Source organism: Coenobita brevimanus, chromosome 22, assembly GCF_032717465.1.
Source record: "Coenobita brevimanus isolate Jiangsu-jjx chromosome 22, ASM3271746v2, whole genome shotgun sequence".
NCBI classification, from domain to species: domain Eukaryota; kingdom Metazoa; phylum Arthropoda; class Malacostraca; order Decapoda; family Coenobitidae; genus Coenobita; species Coenobita brevimanus.
In genome coordinates this window covers 8,074,388-8,093,368 of record NC_136975.1, presented here as the reverse complement: position 1 = coordinate 8,093,368, position 18,981 = coordinate 8,074,388, and the positions used below count along the sequence as shown (strand labels likewise).

The following is an 18,981-nucleotide window of genomic DNA, read 5'->3' as shown; positions in this document are numbered from 1 at the left end:
GAATAAGTTTATACATCCAAAATGAACCTTAAGAATCGGGAATTTGAATGTTCGAACTCTCAATCAGACTGGTAAAATGGAAGAACTTATTTCAGTGTTCAAGGAATACAATATAGATATTTGTGCTCTTACAGAAACGAGGTTGCTTGGTGTTGATAAAATGAATTTGGAAGATGGTATTACTTTGTTGGTTTCTGGTAGGAGTGATGGAAATCATTATCAAGGAGTAGGCTTATTGTTGTGTAGAGATGCTTGCAAGGCACTATGTGAGTTTGAGCCAATTAATGAGCGCTTGCTTTATGCACGTTTAAAATCTGACCATGGTAATATCAGTATGGTGGTAGGGTATGCTCCGACAAATGTGGCTGCTGATGAAATGAAGGATGACTTCTATGAGAAGCTGCAGGATGTAGTGAATAGAGTGGCAAGACATGATGTGTTTGTTTGCATTGGTGATTTTAATGCGATTGTTGGTAGTAGTAGGGATGGCTTTGAAGATTGTATGGGTAAGAAGGGTGTTGGTATAAGAAACGAAAATGAGTGCGATTTGGAAGCTTTTGCTTGGCAAATGACCTTATGACTGGTGGAACCATTTTTGAGCATAGAAAAATACATAAAACTACTTGAATTTCACCATGTGGTAAATATTGTTATAAGACTGACCACACTGCAATTAGCAAAGGCATAGGAGTTGTTGCAAAATGTTTGCGTAAGGAGGGGTGCAGATATAGGTAGTGATCATCAACTTGTTGTGTCAAAGATTAAAATAAAACTTATGAGAAACGTAGGAACAGGTTACTGGTCCTGCAGACTTTGATGGAATCCGAAGACAATGATATTAATCAAATGTGGAGGAAAGGTAAAAGAGGTTTTGGATGAGAGTGCTAAGGTTACTATTAAGAAAAAGGGAAAAGCGAGAAGGAAAAAGTGGATGTCAGATGAAACATGGAATGCAATTCAGAAAAGGAAAGAGGCGAAGTTAAAAAGTGAAGAACAACATGCTGATGGCCAGGTAATTGAAGTGGAGCAAAGTACTGGAGTATACATTCTGAAGTAAAACGACTCATTAGACGTGGTAATAGGAGGCTGTTTGATGAAAAGACAAAAGAGACAGAAATTATGAAAAATTATGGTCAGAGCACAAAAGCAGCATATCAGGCCATAAAGGAGTTAACTGGGACTGAAGAGAGAAGGAAGGAAATACCTGTACGAGATAGAAATGGTAACTTGATGACTAAAGATCTGGATATAAAAGGAAGGTGAAAGGAGCATTTTGAATCTATTCTAAACAGACCAATCCCAGCTGAAGAGGACATTTTGCCAGCCGAGAGAGATTTGCAGATAGAAACAGGGGATATAACCTTAGAAGAGGTAGCAAAATCTATAAAGGAGTTAAAGAACTTTAAGGCTCCAGTAGAAGATAGAATATTTCCTGAAATGCTTAAGATGGAAGATGAGTTGATGAATGCGCTTTTGAAACTTTTTAATGTGGTTTGGAATAATGGTGGAATTCCCGAAGAGTGGAAAATGGATTGATTTTAAAAATACCAAAAAAGGGAGATTTAAGTTTGATTGGAAATTGGAGGGAGATAACTTTGACACCTGTAGTTGCAAAAGTCATTTCCAAAATCTTGTTGAACAGAATAGAGCCAGTAATTGATAAAATTTTAAAAGAAGAACAATCGGGATTTAGAAAGGGTCGAGGCTGTAATGATAAAATTTTTATTGTAAGGCATCTAATGCAACAAGCTAATGGGATGAAAATGCCGCTTAGTATGTGTTTTGTTGATTCTGAAAAGGCGTTTGATAGTGTTTTACGTGGAGCTATGTTGAAAATTATGAGATTCAATGGTATACCAGAAATGTTTATAAATATTATCAGAAGCCTGCATGAAGGTACATTTTGTAAGGTAATTTGAGTGATCTATTTAAAGTTAGGTCAGGAGTGATTCAAGGAGGAATTCTTTCGCCTTTGCTATTTGTTTTGGTTATGGATTATGTTATGAGAATGGTTGTAAGGAGAACAGGTGCAGGAATTAACTGGAAAGAAAATAAGAGGCTGACGGATTTGAACTATGCTGATGATATTGTACTGATTTGTGGAAGTATTTACGAGATGCAGAGGGTGCTTGATTGTCTGGTGGAGGAAGGAGAAAAAGTGGGATTGGTAATAAATTGTGGAAAGACTGATATTATTAATATGAATGTGGAGAACCAAATCGATTGTGCAATTGGAAATAATGTGGTGAAGAATGTAGAAAATTTTAAATATCTGGGAACGGTTGTATCATCTCATGGATCATTAAACAATGAAATTGAGGAGAGGATTAGACTGGTTTGGCGAACTGTTGAAATGTTGATCAATAATAATATGCTTTCGGTGCATACTAAAGTAAAAATTTACAAATCCATGGGTAGACCAATTTTAATTGATGGGCATGAGTCATGGTACAGTACAATTGCAACTGTTCAGAAAGTATTAGGATTTGAGAATAAAATACTGAAAAGGATGCTTGGGGTAAAGTGGCAAGACAGAGTTACAAATGAAAGAGTAAGTGATATTACGAGAGTGGAACCAGTTGATGAATATGTGAGACTGTCCTACTGGAAATGGCTGGGACACATATATAGAAAAGAAGGCAGTTTAATACAGGATGTGCCAGAGTGGATTGCTAGAAGAAGAGGAAGAGGTAGGCCGCGGAAAACCTGGCTGAGGACAATGAAAAGAGAAGCGGGAGAGGAGTGTTGGTGGGACCTGAAGGAGATGGCAAGAGACAAATATTGGTGGAGAGAGTTATCGACGCCCTATGCATCCCGTGGGGTGCCACAGGAAATGATTGATTGATTGACTGACTGACTTTCTGGTTTACTTAGACCTGCCGATAACTCATATTTATTATACTTTGCATGTGTCTCTGTAATACAAATTATATCAGTTTCCTCACTGATTATTTTCTCAATTTCTCATCCCTTGCACATTTAATAATTTAAAGTTTATATTACATGTAACTTTCCTGTTTGTTATTCTTGACTAAAATATGACCTACCCGTATTTCTTATCAGCTTTCCTCCTATAGTTACCCAGCCTTTCTCCAATGTCTCTCTTTAATTTTAGCAGTTCAAAATATTTTTTGTTCTTTCTCTCTTTCGGTGTCATATCACGAGTGATTGACACCCTCCTCACCCAGCCTAGTCTTGTTCCTTTCATTTTTCCTGCATTTTTCAATACATCCAATAGATTATCAAAACTTCTTACTTCTCTTTGACTGATTCTGCATTCACTGTACAGTACTCTTCATCGTCCTCTGCGACTCCCTCTGTATCTTCTCTTCTCCTCTCCCTCTAGAGGCTTTTCACTTTCTCTTGATCTCTTTCCTAATTCTTGTTCTACGGCAATTTGTGCTCTGTATGTTGGCATTTTATTCCACCACAAACCGCTCCAAACTACCCAAAGTTATGTTACCACGTACCGTATGTTTTGTGTACTCGTATTCGTTACAGAAACGTTTAGTCGTGTAAAATATTCTGAGCAGCCCTATGTTTCTCATATATTTTATCCTGCTAAGGATTTTTTCCCAGAATTAATCAGTGTTAATAAATAAAAAAAAAAAAAGCTATCATATTTATTAGTATTTAAGTTTTTTACACGAAAGGGTAGTTTCTGGTGGCGTTTATCCTCCTGTCACAGTCCAATTCTATTTTACGCCATAACCTGGTGAATGCCTGGCGGGAGTTACAAAATTATATATGGTACGAAAACAGGAATGTCAGACGCTCACGTTCAACAATACTGGTGTTTAGTTTTTATAGTATGGCCATTAATCACAATAGGGAAGTAAACCATTACTGTGCAAGTCAGGCAAAGTCTGACAAGAAAAGTCGAATGAACAATCAGGGGGGACCAGTGTAAGATCGATAACAGATGAAGTACCATTTAGTACATGAAAATGTGTCAGCTCGCCAGTAGTCAGAAGAATTAGGTTCAAATTCTGAATCAAAGATGCTAGATATCCACGGGAGTTACACAGAGTATCACCCCACAAAGCATGATGCCTGGTCACCTAGGAGGACAAGACAGTGGCCCAGTGGCCTAGGAAGTTGACGTCTGAGGTGATCAATATCGCCACGTGAAACAGGTACAGAGGATGGTAAGTAAAGATTGCAGTTTATGTAAGTCCTCGCCAGGTGTAACTGAATGGCCATACCTGCATGGGGAGACCACATAAGAGGGAGTTAATGGAGTATTTGTGGAACTTAGACTAGAACAGCCACCTCAAGAACAACAGTAGGTGGTGAGCAGAAAGCCGTTTATCCTCTAGGAGCAGGAAAAGGACTGTCTCCAACAATAGTTCCTGATGGCAGACACAGAAGGAGTGAAACTCGGACAGAGGCGGTTTGAGGTCCTCCCATTTAGCTCTAACACCTATGCAGTTCCACTGCAGAGTAACTTTCACTGGACCAGGCATAGTTGATTTCTTTAATCTCTTAGAGATGCAGGACTGCACCATTCGTGACAAGTAAGTAGGTATGGACTGATGCTTAGGAAGACCCCTAAAAAGGGACTCCCTACACCTGGAACCCCACACTATGCCGACCATCTGAAAGCAAACGTGAGGACAAATATGAAGGAAGTTTTACAGCACTCCTCTTCTGGGCAGGAAGAATTAGATGCTTGGAAGGTCACATACAAGTCGACCTATGTGAAGTAGGTCAGCCAGCACCAATAGAAGCCGTGTAAGTAGAGGTAGAGTTCACAGAACCAGAATCCTGTGAGGATGATATCCTATGTTGTGGAAATGAAGCACCAATAAGCCATGCAACTCTATCCCCAAGTGGAAGCCGGACCACAGGCGAAACAACAACGTCACCCTGCACCTGGCTAGACTCCAGAGACTCCATGACATTGGGATCAGCAAAGCGGTCCTCACAAGGTTCCATAACAGACTTTAGGTGAACAGTCCTCAGGCCCAAAGGACTCTGCAGAGCCATGATGATGCTTATCAGGTACAGATGGAACTTCTGGACAAGGCAAGACAAGGAAATGCATCAACTTGGACATTCGCCACCACCAAGGAAGTGGGCAAACCCTCCGCCACCCATATGGGGACAGAAACAGTCTGAGAAGACGGTGAGTGAACACCAATCTCACATCCAGCACTGGTCTCGTGGACAGCATCTGACAAATCACCAGATAGAAAAGGGGCACTGGAACAGGTTGAGATAACTCATGAGACACTAGACGGTGCGCAGGTGTTCCAAAAAAGGACAGCAGCATAATTTACTACAGGATAAAAGAAGCGAGTCTGGGCCCTCCTCTTAGCTTCAGGAAATGAAACCTTGTCATGCATAAGAATGATCAAAATCTCCTTCTCCAGACAGTAGCGAGGACAGATTCGAGAAGATACAGCTTGGGAACCTGCACACTCATAGCATTTAAGGGGCTCTGGACAGTCTTCAGTATGGCTTGGTTCGCCACAGAGGACAAAGACACCAGGAATAGCAGCCTGTGCACAGCAGCAAAACTGGCTAATGTGTCCAAATCTATGATAGTGGAGACACTCTATAAGGCTGGCATGTACGGCTTCACAGGAAATGACAGCCAAGTGAGTTTCACAGAAACGGGCTAGGTTTACTTGTCAAATGTGAGGAACAAAGTCGGAGTTGAGGTCAGAATACCACCCATTTCTTCTGCACGCACTCAACAGTCCTCACACCAGAAGACAGCAATTGCTCCACCAGCCGTGCCTCTGAGTATCGGAAGAGGTCACGGGAGAAACCGACACCCTTATATCAGTTAAAGGTGGCATGAGGAACGCATGAAACATTTGCACCAGAAGCAAAGGTCACATCCTGTAATCAGGAGCTCTCTTCTGGGGAGGACACCTCAATAAGGATGCTTCGATCCCCTGAGAAGAGAGTTCAGGTTCCCAGCCACAAGCTGAAGCAATGGCACAGTGTAAATAAAACATGTCAATATCCATCACTGATTTACCAACGGAGAATTTCAGATGAGACATTATGCTTACAACTCCGGCATCATTTCTTCTGGGCCTAACCCAAGAGCTGAACCAACCCAGTGTGAAAGCCTTCCACTCCCAGCTCAGTGCTGGGGCAAAATAGGACAGTCCCCAGGGGCCTGGTAAGACTTCTGATTGGCAATATGAGGTGGAGTTTCTGAATAACCAGGGATAGATGCACGGTGGTCAGTATTATTGATATTTATTAAAACCATATACAGCAAAAGCTACTTCATTCTGTCACTCCTCCACCCACTACAAAGCCCAACTATTGGAGATTATATGCCACAGATAACCATGCTGGCGACCCCAGAGATAGTGAGGGAGGTAAGAATAGGTAACCACCTGGGGCCTACACAAGAGCAACTTCAGGATGATAGAAATCACCAGGTTCTCCAGTGCCTACTTGGCCCTAGCCAACAAGTGACCAGCTGATTGACCTGCTCATACCCAACCACGCTGCCCATCTAGCCTGAATATGGGACCAGAGAAGTGTGTTGCTAGCTAAAGGCACATTGTGTAGCATGGCACAACATCCAGGACTCTTGTTTCCCAGCATTACGGGACACCACACACGGCAAACACGTGGGGAAGCAAAAACCGTACCCAAGATGGAAGATGGGCATGGACAAACAACGTCCCCAGCAGTCCTCTTCTACCAGTGATGTAAGGTTGGGGGTGCTTGGTCCACGAGGCTGACAGATGCCAATCCCTACAAAGGTAGGCACGCCTCAAGAATGGGTGGCACCGCCAGCTGCGGTTCAAGCCTTCCCACCATTTGAAGGTGACCCCCCTCCTCAGTGGGGACAGTTTTAGTGACCTTGACCAACTTCTTAAGGTCTCAAGTCCAAAAATGTTGTAAAGGCATAAATTTTCAACCTTAGTTAACTCCAAACCTATTATAGATACATGAATATGAAATGAAATCCAGTGATATATATATTTTTTTTCAAACATCTGCCTGGAAAAAATTTGCAGGTCATTCATGTGTGCCATAACAATATTTTGGATATCCCACTTCTCAGTTGCTCTTCCATACAGGAAAATCAAAACATAAATGAGGCACTTTCTGGCCTAAGTTTTACTTGGTTCTGGACCAGTCTGTATTCTTTTCGGTGGCACACTGACCGACATTTTTTGAATTTTTACAAAAAAACAGCATTATCATAGGAGGAGATCTGTACCTGTCACTGACAATTACAGCCTTCTACTTATTATTATTACTATTCCGTTACTTGCTGTCTGATTTTCATCATACTTATTACGGACGTACAGCACCTTTGCCCTATTACATTGATCCAGGTTCGATGGCCTTGACCTACATTTCAAGGTCACAAGTCAAGAAAATGTCCCTAATTCATGAATTTTCAACTTCATTTCACTTCAAAACTGTTATAGGTACATGAACAGGGAAAGGAATACAGTGGTAACATTATTTTCCAAAAATTTGTGTGGAAAAAATATGAAGGTCATTTGCCCATGACATTACAATATTTTGGCCAACCCACTTTTCAACAATTGTCAATATCTCTTCGATACATGAAAAACCAAGACATAAACGCGGCACTTCATGGCCCTGGAAATTTTGCCTTGGCCTGGACAATGTCTGTATACTTTTCATGGCAGTTTGACCAACGATTTTTGAGTCACTACACACACTCAAATTTTTTTAAAAATGTGATTTTAGCAATATTCTCATTGATGGAGATCAGTAACTGTCTCTGACCATTATATTCTTCTAATGATGATTATGATGATGTTGATGATGATGATGATGATGATTATGATTCATGCTGTTGTTATTATTGTTGTTAATCTTCCGTTACTTCATCTCTGAGTTTCATCACACTTATTGAGGATGTACAGCACCATGACTATATTAGTATTGACCCATTATCAACGACCTTGACCTATTCTTCAAAGTCACAGGTCCAGAAACGTTTAGAAATTATGAATTTCAACATACTTTTTTCCCAAATCCTTTTATAGACGGATGAACATGGAAGGAAATCCAATGATGACATTAGTTCCAAACATTTGCATAGAAAATAAATGAAGGCCATTCATTTGTGACATTACAATATTGCGGACACCCCACGGTTCTAGTTTATTTCAATTGGTCATTTATACAGGAAAACCCAAAATATAAATGAGGCACTTCTTCACCCTAGAGGTTTTGTCTGGTGCTGGACTAGGTCTGTATATTTTTTGGTTGCAGCTTACTTACCTTTTTGAGTTATAACACAAAAGCATAGGTTCAACAATATTCTCATTGATGGAGATCAGTAACCCTCTCTTTCAGTTAAAGTCTACTAGTTGATCTCCACTATTACCATAAGCGGAGATCGATGTATCCATCATTATTTTATTATTATTCCATCATTTTTTGTCTCTGGTTTTCATCATGGTTTTGAGGATGTACAGCACCATGATCCTGTTAAACTGACCCAGTTTCTATGACATTAATCTGCTTTCCAAGGTCACAGGTTCAAAAATGTGAAAAAAAAAAAAAATAATAATTTTCAACCTCAGTTTACAACAAAACTGCTATAGATACATGAACATGGATGGAGATCTCACGATAAAAATATTTTCAAAACATTTGTATGGGACAAAATGAAGGCCATTCATGCGCGATATTACAATATTTGGCACACCCAGCTGGTCAACAATTTTCAATTACCCTTCTGTACAGGAAAAACCAAAACATGAATGAGGCACTTCTTGTGCCTAAAGTTTTGTCTGGTCCAGGACCAGTTCTGTATGACTTTTGGTACAGTCTGACGAAGGGTTTTTGAGTTATTACAAAAAACAGTATTCAACTAAGTTAAGATTAGTAACTGTCTCTGAAGGTTATAGTCAATTTAGTTTAATCTCAATGTTGGCCAGCTACATGCTGGCCTTATTGTTAGTCGTGTTTTCTCTTTCTTGTAGCCTTGTAGTTTCGTATTCTTGTTTAATTGTGGCAGGACATTCTACTCTTCAAAATTAATAGATTCCAACCAAACCTGGACACAATGACCAGCCTATGACCTAGTTGTGTCCACAAGGCTTTGGTTGCTAGGCAACTACTCGTTGCCTAGCAACGGCCGAAAAACTCTTTTTCATACTTTTCACGTCTTGACCTGTAGAAACATAACTAATGAGCACAGAAGGCTCTGACCAATCTTGAGGTCATTCCCTATCAGAAGCATTCCATCCATTTTTCCCGTCTCTCCTCTAGTTTTCGAGTGGCAACCACACGAAAATTGCCATCTGTCTCCCAAGCAGTCTTGTTTAATTGTGGCAGGTACTCCCCTTCACAATTAACTGATTCCGACCAAACCTGAACACAATGACCAGGCTATTACCTAGTTGTGTCTGCAGTGTTTTGGTTGCTAGGCAACTACTCATCGCTTAGCAACGGCCAGCTTAGCCCTTCCATGGACATGGTCCTGATATTGTTGGGACCCAGTGGCCTGCACAGGCACCATTTTTTCAGATTTCGATTATCGATTTTTTTCTTGTCAAACTGAAGAGAAACGTCTGGTGCACCTGGCCTTCATTTTGTCCCATACAAATGTTTTGAAAATATTTTTAGCATGAGATCTCCATCCATGTTCATGTATCTATAGCAGTTTGTAGTAAACTGAGGTTGATTTTTTTTTTTTTTTTTTTTTTTTTAGCTTCCTAAACCCATCCTGTGCTTCATAGTGAAGTGAAAAAAAAAAAATTGCAAAATGACAGCATACACGCCGGTGAAAACATATAGAGGAGCTATAGCACACACACACACACACACACACACACACACACACACACACACACACACACACACACACACACACACACACACACACACACACACACACACACACACAAACACACACACATACATACACACACACACACACACACACACACACACACACACACACACACACACACACACACACACACACACACACCAAACTAAGAAATATCCATATTTTCACCCCTCTTAAAATAAAAAGAAAACAGCAGTGCTGAAATGGTTTGAAATGACTAGATATGTGTGTTACGAACAAAATCAGTACATAATATGGGAGGTTTCAAAGAATGTATATATTATGAGTTATTTTCACATTTTTTGATGTTTTTTGTGTTTATGCAAGTATCGAGTTTTTTGTGTTGTCTGGGTAGTTTGGTCTGTGTCCAAAGAGAGGCGAGAGATGGTATTTTTAAACTCTTAACCAGAAAAAGGTCCTCCTTTGTGTGTACAGGCTGAACTGCAACGGCCAACTTAGTGCTGGCCATCGTCTCCAACCGGTTTGTTATTATTATTATTACTATTATTATTAGTATTAGTATTAGTATTGAGATGGATGCAGTAAGGAAGAGATGGGCAAAGTATTTGAAAGATTGTTAAATGTAGAGGAGGAAAGGGTGGCCGAGATTGTGGCGGATGGAAGGGTGCAAGGAATAAATGTGTTGAGAGAGTTGAATGATTCTTTGATCACGAAGGAGGAAGTGGAGAAGGAAGTAAAGGAGATGAAAACAGGGAAAGCTGCAGGTATGGATGGGTGTGCTGTGGAATGCCTGAAGGGTGGTGGAGTGACTATTGTTGACTGGTTAGTAAGACTGTTGAATGTGTGCTTTGTGAAAGGTATGGTGCCAGTTGACTGGGCAAGTGCTTGTATGGTCCCTTTGTATAAAGGCAAGGGTGATAAGTATGAATGTACTAGCTTTAGGGGTATAAGTCTGTTGTGTGTTGTAGGTAAGGTTTATGGTAGAGTGTTAATTATGAGAGTTAGAGAGGGTACAGAGGGAGTGATTGGTAATGAGCAGTGTGGCTTTAGGAGAGGGAGGGGATGCATGGTTCAGGTGTTTGCTGTGAGACAAGTGTGTGAAAAGTATTTAGCGAAAGACAAGGATGTGTTTGGGGCATTCATGGATTTAGAGAAGGCGTATGATAGAATTGATAGGGAGGCTTTGTGGACTGTTTTAAGATTGTATGGACTTGATGGTAGGTTACTATAAGGGGTGAAAAGTTTTTATGTAAATAGTAGAGTGTGTGTAAGAGTGGGAAATGCTGTGAGTGATTGGTTTCCCGTGAGAGTGGGGCTGCGACAGGGATGTGTGATGTCGCCTTGGTTGTTTAATATTTACATGGATGGTGTTGTACGGGAGGTGAATGTAAGAGTTTTAGGTGGAGATCTGAGTCTGGTGAATGTTGATGGTGGAGAGTGGAATCTGAAGCAGCTGCTGTTTGCAGATGATACTGCACTGTTGGCTGATTCAGAGGAGAGATTGAGACAGTTGGTAAAGGAGTTTGGAAGGGTGTGTGAAAGGAGGAAATTGAAAGTAAGTGAGAATAAGAGTAAAGTGATGAAGTGTACGAGGTTGGTAGATGGTACGGGGATGAATATAGTTTTGAATGGCGAGTTGCTTGAGGAGGTACAGTGTTTTAAATATCTAGGGTCATATGTTGCTGTGGATGGAAGAATAGATGGAGAAGTGAAGTTTAGAATAAATGAAGTAGGAAAGTGCTGGGAGGAATGAAAAAAGGGTTTGGATGTCGTTCGCTTAGAATGGATGTAAAGAGAAGGCTGTATGAGGGTGTTGTGGTACCGACTACGTTATATGGGGCTGAAACATGGAATATGGGTGTAGCAGAGAGGAAAAATTTGAATGTAATGGAGATGAGGTGTCTGAGGAGTATGTGTGGAGTGACGCGTATGGATCGAGTGCGAAATGATGAAGTGCGAAGGAGAACTGGAGTTGTTCAGGAGATGGCTGATAGAGTTGAGCAGAGGATGTTGCGATGGTTTGGGCATATGGAGAGAATGGATAATGAGCGATTGGTGAAAAAGACAACTAGATCTGATGTGAGAGGTGTAAGGCTGAGAGGAAGACCACGAATAGGATGGATGGACAGTGTGAAGAGAGTGCTGGATGGGAGAGGGATGTCTGTTGAGCAAGGAAGAGTGGCTGTGCGTGACAGAAATAAATGGAGAGAAATTGTGAATGAATAAGTGATGACGCAGCCCTGAGGGGATATTCTCCCGCATTTGGTCTGATCAGCTAGTCAGGTCAGGTGCAGGTAAGGGGATGGGTCTGTTATGATGTGGCAGGGGTAAACCTGCTCTGCTGTCGGGCCCTGCTGCAGATGTCACTGATTGCATTGCGCAGTTGACCTTTGTGCGGTGTGGTGCGGTGAGGATCTGTCCGTTCTCCCCTTTGGGGCTAAGATGCGAATGAATATGTTTGAATGGATGAGTAAATGGGGAGTGTGTCGTCCTGTCTCGGCTACCTCCCTTTCCTTGGGGGAAGCAGCTTGGGTATATAGATAGATAGACTATTTTAATCGGCACCATCCATTTCACCACTACCATCATCTACATTCCACTTCAATCACCACCGAATCCCCCACATGGCCCCCACGATACACGCTCACAATCACCACCACCCCATACGATTAAAATCTCAACCACGTCACTCTCAGCTCCTCACTAACCTTTTTACCTTGTCCCCCTCCCATCTCACACCACCATCACCCCTCTGTTCACCACCACAATTTCCCCCTGATCATCAGTACCATCATCATCTCTCCACATATCACTGTCACCACCATCTTCTCCCCTCCACCGTGCACCACCTTCCCCCCCCTCCTCTGTTTACCACCACCATCTTCCCCTCCAACACTCGCCACCTGATTCTTCCCCTCCGTTACTATCACCACCACCCTCTCTCCCTCCATTACTATCACCACCACCATCTTCCCCTCCATTACTATCACCACCACCACCATCTCCCTGTACATCACTGTCACCACCACAACATCTTCCTCCATCAATATCATCACCACCGCAATTTCCCCTTCCATCAATATCATCACCATCACCTCTCCCTCCCTCACTATCACCACCACCATCTACCCCTCCATCATTATCACCACCACCATCTCCCACTACATCATTATCACACCACCAATCCTCCTGCCATCACTATCACCACCACCATATCCCACTTCATCACTGTCACCATCACCATCTCCTATATCACTGTCACCACCACCTCCCCCACACGACCTTTCCTAAAAACTCTAAGACCCACCACCGACCACTCCACCACTAACTTCCACCACCTCTAACTTCCACCACCTCTAACTTCCACCACTTCTAACTTCCACCACCACTAACTTCCCCAGTCTCTAACTTCTCCAACCTCTAACTTCCACCAACATGACTCTCCACCACCACTTACCTCCATCACGATTAATTTCCACTACTACAAACTTCCACCATCACTATTTTCCACCACCACAAACTTCTGCCACCACTAACTTCTGCCACCACTAACTTCCATCACCACTAACTTCTACCACCACTAACTTCCACCACCACAAACTTCCACCACCACACACTTTTACCACCACTACGTTCCACAACCACCAATTTCTACCACCACTCACTTCCATCACTACAAACTTCTACCACCACTAACTTATACCACCACCAACTACTACCACAAGTAACTTCCACCACCAGCATCCACCACCACCATCACTATGTTTCACAATTACTAACTCCCACCATAAATTTCCACCACCACCTTTCATCATCATCACTAACTTTCACTACAGCCACTAACCATGACAACCACCAGTTCAACCACCAGTACCACCACAATCTTCCTTCACAATCCCCCACAGCCTCTCAGGTCTCCTCAAAGTCCAGCGAGATAATGTTCTGTAATGTTCCCTAACCAGAATACCAGAAACGGTGCTTCAGTCTGGACGATTTCGCCGATATGGGCTTTACCATGATGAACATCTTTCCTATGTACCATTGTTTTGCCTTCAAACTGAACCAGGTAAGACCTCTTGGTTCCATCTGTATTTGCTGGATTGCCCCTTTTATATCAACATTATATCTCTCAGTAATTTTTTTTTTTTGCCCCATAACTGTTTTTATTATTACCTAATGACTGTTATATTTGTTTTTCGCATGACGACTTTTTTTTTTTTTAACCCACGACTGATTTATTTTTGTATCCCATTTCTGTTTCATTTTCCCCCATAACCCTATAGCTTGATGTTTACCCAGTGAATATTTTTTACCCCTGACTATGTTTTTACACCATGACTATTTCATTTTTCATCCCAAGGCCATTTTTTTTTTTTTTTAATTTTAGGATATAGTTGTGTCAGCCACTCTGGACAGCGTGATTTCAATTTGTTCTATTATATATGCTACTTTTGTGCAGTAATATATTCTTTAATCCCTTGCTTAAAATCCCTTTCCTAACCTGAATAAAACTTTCATTAAGTTAAAAAATATATATATATATATATGCCCCTGTACTGCAGAAAATAACACCATATTCACCGTAGCGTTTGAAAACCCCTTCAGTAAAAACGATTTTTTTTTTCTTTTGTCTGCTGTCCGTTGACTCTATTTTACTTCTATGCTCTCTTTTTACATTAGTCTAAAATTACAACCCCTTCAGCTTCAGTATTGACTTATAACAATCGATTGTCACCAGAATATGATTGTAGCCATGAAGACGTGCTATGAGTAGGATGGCCAGAACTGGGCACTAAATACATTGAATGTATTTGAATACTAAATACATGGGAGAAATGTATTTAGACACTAAATACTAAATACATTTTATGAATTTATTTAAATGCTAAATACTAAATACATCAATTGTAATTAAATACATTCGTAAATACATTTTAAATACATGCCGATTTTAACATACATATATATAAATACATATATATCATCATCATCATCATCTGGACCTCCTTTCCCACCCTAGGGCAGGGTGAGGAGTAGCAATGTCCACACAGCCCAAACTTGCCCAATCCAATGGGCCAAGCATCCATTCACTCATCACTTAAGCTCCCGGCAGCCTGGCTCTATCGCATACGCCAGAAACATTCACCACAATCTGTAGCTTCACATGAACGTATCCGACTGAGTCAATCCAGACGCTGCCAAGGTAAAAAGGGATGCCAAAATCCCTGATCATGCACTTCTCCTCACAACATTCATCCAGCCAGCTCGATCTCTTGTCAGTTTCCTAGCCTCACCGACTTCCAAACCTCTCTTCCTCACACACTCATCCACCATAGCTTTCCACCTTCTCCTTGGCCTACCTCGCCTCCTCCCTTCTTCAAATTTGCTCAGATATACCTTTTCGCCACTCTACAATATTGTTATCCATTGTCTCCACAAGACCATACCATCTCAGTACACTCTCTTCGATTCTGGTGTCCACCGACTTCCTCACTCCACACCTTTCACGAATCATTCTTTCGTATCCTATCCACTCTCTGTACTCTACATATATACATTCCTCAGTAGTCCCATCTCCACTGCTCTTACTCTTGACTTTTCATTTTCATGCCACACCATAATCTCACATCCATATGTTAAAGTTGGCACCAACATTCCCTCATGTAAGCCTCGTGCAGCTGCAACACTCAAGCCTCTGTTTCTTATCAAAACCTTCATTGCATCAGCTACTTTTCTTCCTTGTGTCACTCTACTTTCAACTTCTTTTGCACATTTTCCTCTCTTTTCTGTCACGGTAACCACGTATTTGAACTCTCTCACAAATTCCAGTCTCTCTCCATTCACTGGACATTGGGAGTCACCTTCTCTCTCAGAAACCATCACTTTACTATTTTCTACATTTACTCTCAAGGCACGACGCTCACAAACATCAGCAAAACTCTGCACTAGCCTACCAAGCTCTTGTCCGGTACTTGCAACCAGTACTGCATCATCAGCATACAACAACTTTGAGATATTCCATCCATCACCATTTACTACCAACGCCATCCCTCTCTCCATTACTCGTGTTTTTACTTCTCTCATCACCCCATCCATATATATATTGAACAACCATGGGGACATCACACAACCTTGTCGCACGCCCACACCGATCTGAACCATTCACTTAGAGTCCCATTGACCCTTACACATGCCTCGCTACCATCATAAAAACTCTTGACAGCACCTAGCAGCTTACCATCTACACCATACATGTGAAAAACTTTCCACAATCCTTCTCTGTCTACTTTGTCGTATGCTTTTTCCAGATCCATGAATGCCATAAACACCTTATGGTCCTTCTCGCAAGCCTTCTCTGCTATCTATCTCACTGGAAATACATCTATCTGTCTATCTGTCTATCTATCCATCTATCTATATACATCTCCCTCCCTCTCTCTCTCTCTCTTTCTATATATATATATACATATACACACACACACACACACACACACACACACACACACACACACACACACATATATATATATATATATATATATATATATATATATATACTGTATATACACACCTATCTCTCTCTCTCTCTCTCTCTCTCTCTCTCTCTCTCTCTCTATATATATATATATATATATATATATATATATATATATATGTATATATATATATATATATATATATAGGTAGATAGGTATATATATATCTATCTATCTATCTATCTATATATACATCATCCAATCCCACATTGCCCCATGAGGAGAGTAGAAACCCGGGGCAAGGCAGTTGGTCCCGACATTTAAGACCAGACTCACTCATCCCTGAGTGGCATCACGTGAGCAATCAACCCCAACCATCCCTTGGATGTAAACCTTCACCGGCTCAGTCCGATTGGAGTGGAATAATTACCCACTAAACCACCAGGCGCCAAAATTTGGTTATAAGGTTACCACCCAGTGCAATAAATGGTTTCTTGGTGTACAGGGAACCAACTGGCTTGTCACTCAGTGTAGAGTCACCCACAGGCAGAATGAAGAGGAAAGAATGAAGGAAAGACAGAAGAGAGAGTGTAAAGTCAACCGTAGGAAGGAGGACAAGGAAAGAATGAAGGAATAAAAAGACAGAAGAGGATGGAAGGAAAAAAGGATGGAGAGGAAAGGGCAGATACCCGAAAGCAGCACTACATGGAATGAGTGGATGGTGAGCGCCCTAACCTACCACACACACACACACACACACACACACACACACACACATATATATATATATATATATATATATATATATATATATATATATATATATATATATATATATATATATATATATATATATATAGCCAGCCGGTACCTGACACATGGAACAGATGTTTTCATGCCAACCGCTCCCGAAATAAGCCGAACTGGCATAATTACGCCACACCTGGCAACCCTGACTGATGGAACTGAACTCGTGACTCACTCCTTGTTCATTGTTCCGGGTTGCCAGATAGTTGGATGGGTTTATGGCCAAATTAACTGGTAAAAAAGTATTTAAATTTTTTATATTTTCAGTATTTAAATGTATTGTATTTAAATACCAATTAAAGTATTTAAATACCGGTACTATTTTTAATCACATGAAAACCGATGTATTTATAAATACAGTTTTAAATACACAAATGTATGTAAATATGTATTTTAATATAAGTTTATTTAAACACTGGCCAACTCTGAGGATGGCTAGCCATAGCATTGTCTTTTCTGTCACTGAGTTACGTGAAATAAGCTGTAAAAAGACTGATATCTGGGCCAAGCTGAGGTGATAGAACTATAGAGACGATGGGTTAATGAAGGCTATATCTAACCCCGTTAGTTCGGAAATCCTCCCAATCTGCAAAATATCGTCTAAATTAAAGGAAAACGAAGTTTACTGAGATTTATAATCGCGAAGATATTAACCCGCGCCATCCCGAGGACGTACTTCCACGTCCTCACGTTTTGTCACAGCTAATCCCGAGGACGTACTTCAATGTCCTGCAATTGCAAGGTTCATAATTTCCACAATTTTCAATTTTCGCGAGTCATTTTTGGTACGTATACACGGGACACCTTCCTCAACAAGATGCCAGGCAGAGACAATGCCTTACCCAGCATGACCTCCTCCCCCCCCCTGGATGCCCTTTTCTCAGCAATTCACCTGTTATCAGTGACCTGGCCAGTATAGCCATGTCATGCCACGGTACGAAATTCAGGGCCAGAGTGATTCCCCAATCAATGACAATGTGGAGGACAAACTTTACATAGCATTAGAGGAAGAAACAGTTAGAAATGATGATCAGGTAATGTGGCAAAAAAAGGTCAGGTATTAGTGAGTGAAACAATGCTTATAATGCCTATATTACTGCTTGAAAACCAATATACTCTTGTACTACATATAAATTCGTAACAGTAAATAAATAAATACCGTTTATGAGTGGTGTGAAATAGTTATCCTCCCATAGAACTCGTTTTCTTTGGTGCCAGCCTGATAGAAAACCCAGTAAGGTAAGGAGGCTCTCCTACCTGTAATGAGTATTTTAAACCTAGGTGAGCGATTTCTCTACGAATTTTCGATGTTTCTCACCAAAAGAGAAAGTTTTAGCAAAAAAAAAAAAGGGTCGAAAAATGGTCGGGATTGGGGGGTACCAGTGGTCAAAAAGTGGTCGGGACGGGGTGGGTTAATGGTGATGTCATAAGAAGTAGATACATCCAGCCAAACATACTAACCAAATTACTTCAGTCTAATAACATTTATTATATGCTCTTCTTGCCGGGTAAAGACGGCTTTATCAACCATAGAATGGATTTTTCGAACAGCAAGGTGTCAGACGTCGGTTTTACACATCATTGTGGCTTTTATTTTATTGTTTTTTCATTTATTTTCATTCCAAACGGTTGAGTATTGGACCCAAGCTGAAAAAGCGTTTATTAACTTAAAAAAGAAAAAAAAAAGCTATTCATCGTAGTTCATAACGGGTGATGCAGCATTTTTTCTCAAAATTAGCCCAAGAAAATTTGTATAATCCTCTCCCCCTTTCTACAGACGTGCTGTATTACTGATAATTGCCAAACTCGTCTCGCGGCGCAGTCCAGCCTATTAATGCATTAGTCTCAGAATCACTCATTGTAATTAGCGGATAACTGGGCCAGATTGAAGCCTACAGGGAGGCTCCAACAATC

The 18,981-nt window shown here is 41.0% G+C and overlaps 1 protein-coding gene across 1 annotated transcript in view; it reads left to right on the top strand.

Annotated features, from left to right (window-relative positions):
- LOC145392374 (uncharacterized) overlaps window positions 1-18,981 on the top strand; it is a 59,380-nt gene that overhangs the window by 39,950 nt on the left and 449 nt on the right. Inside the window, exon 4 of the mRNA XM_080266776.1 lies at window positions 13,747-13,850. Within this exon, the coding sequence (XP_080122902.1) occupies window positions 13,747-13,850 (104 nt within the window). The remainder of the gene's footprint in view (window positions 1-13,746; window positions 13,851-18,981) is intronic.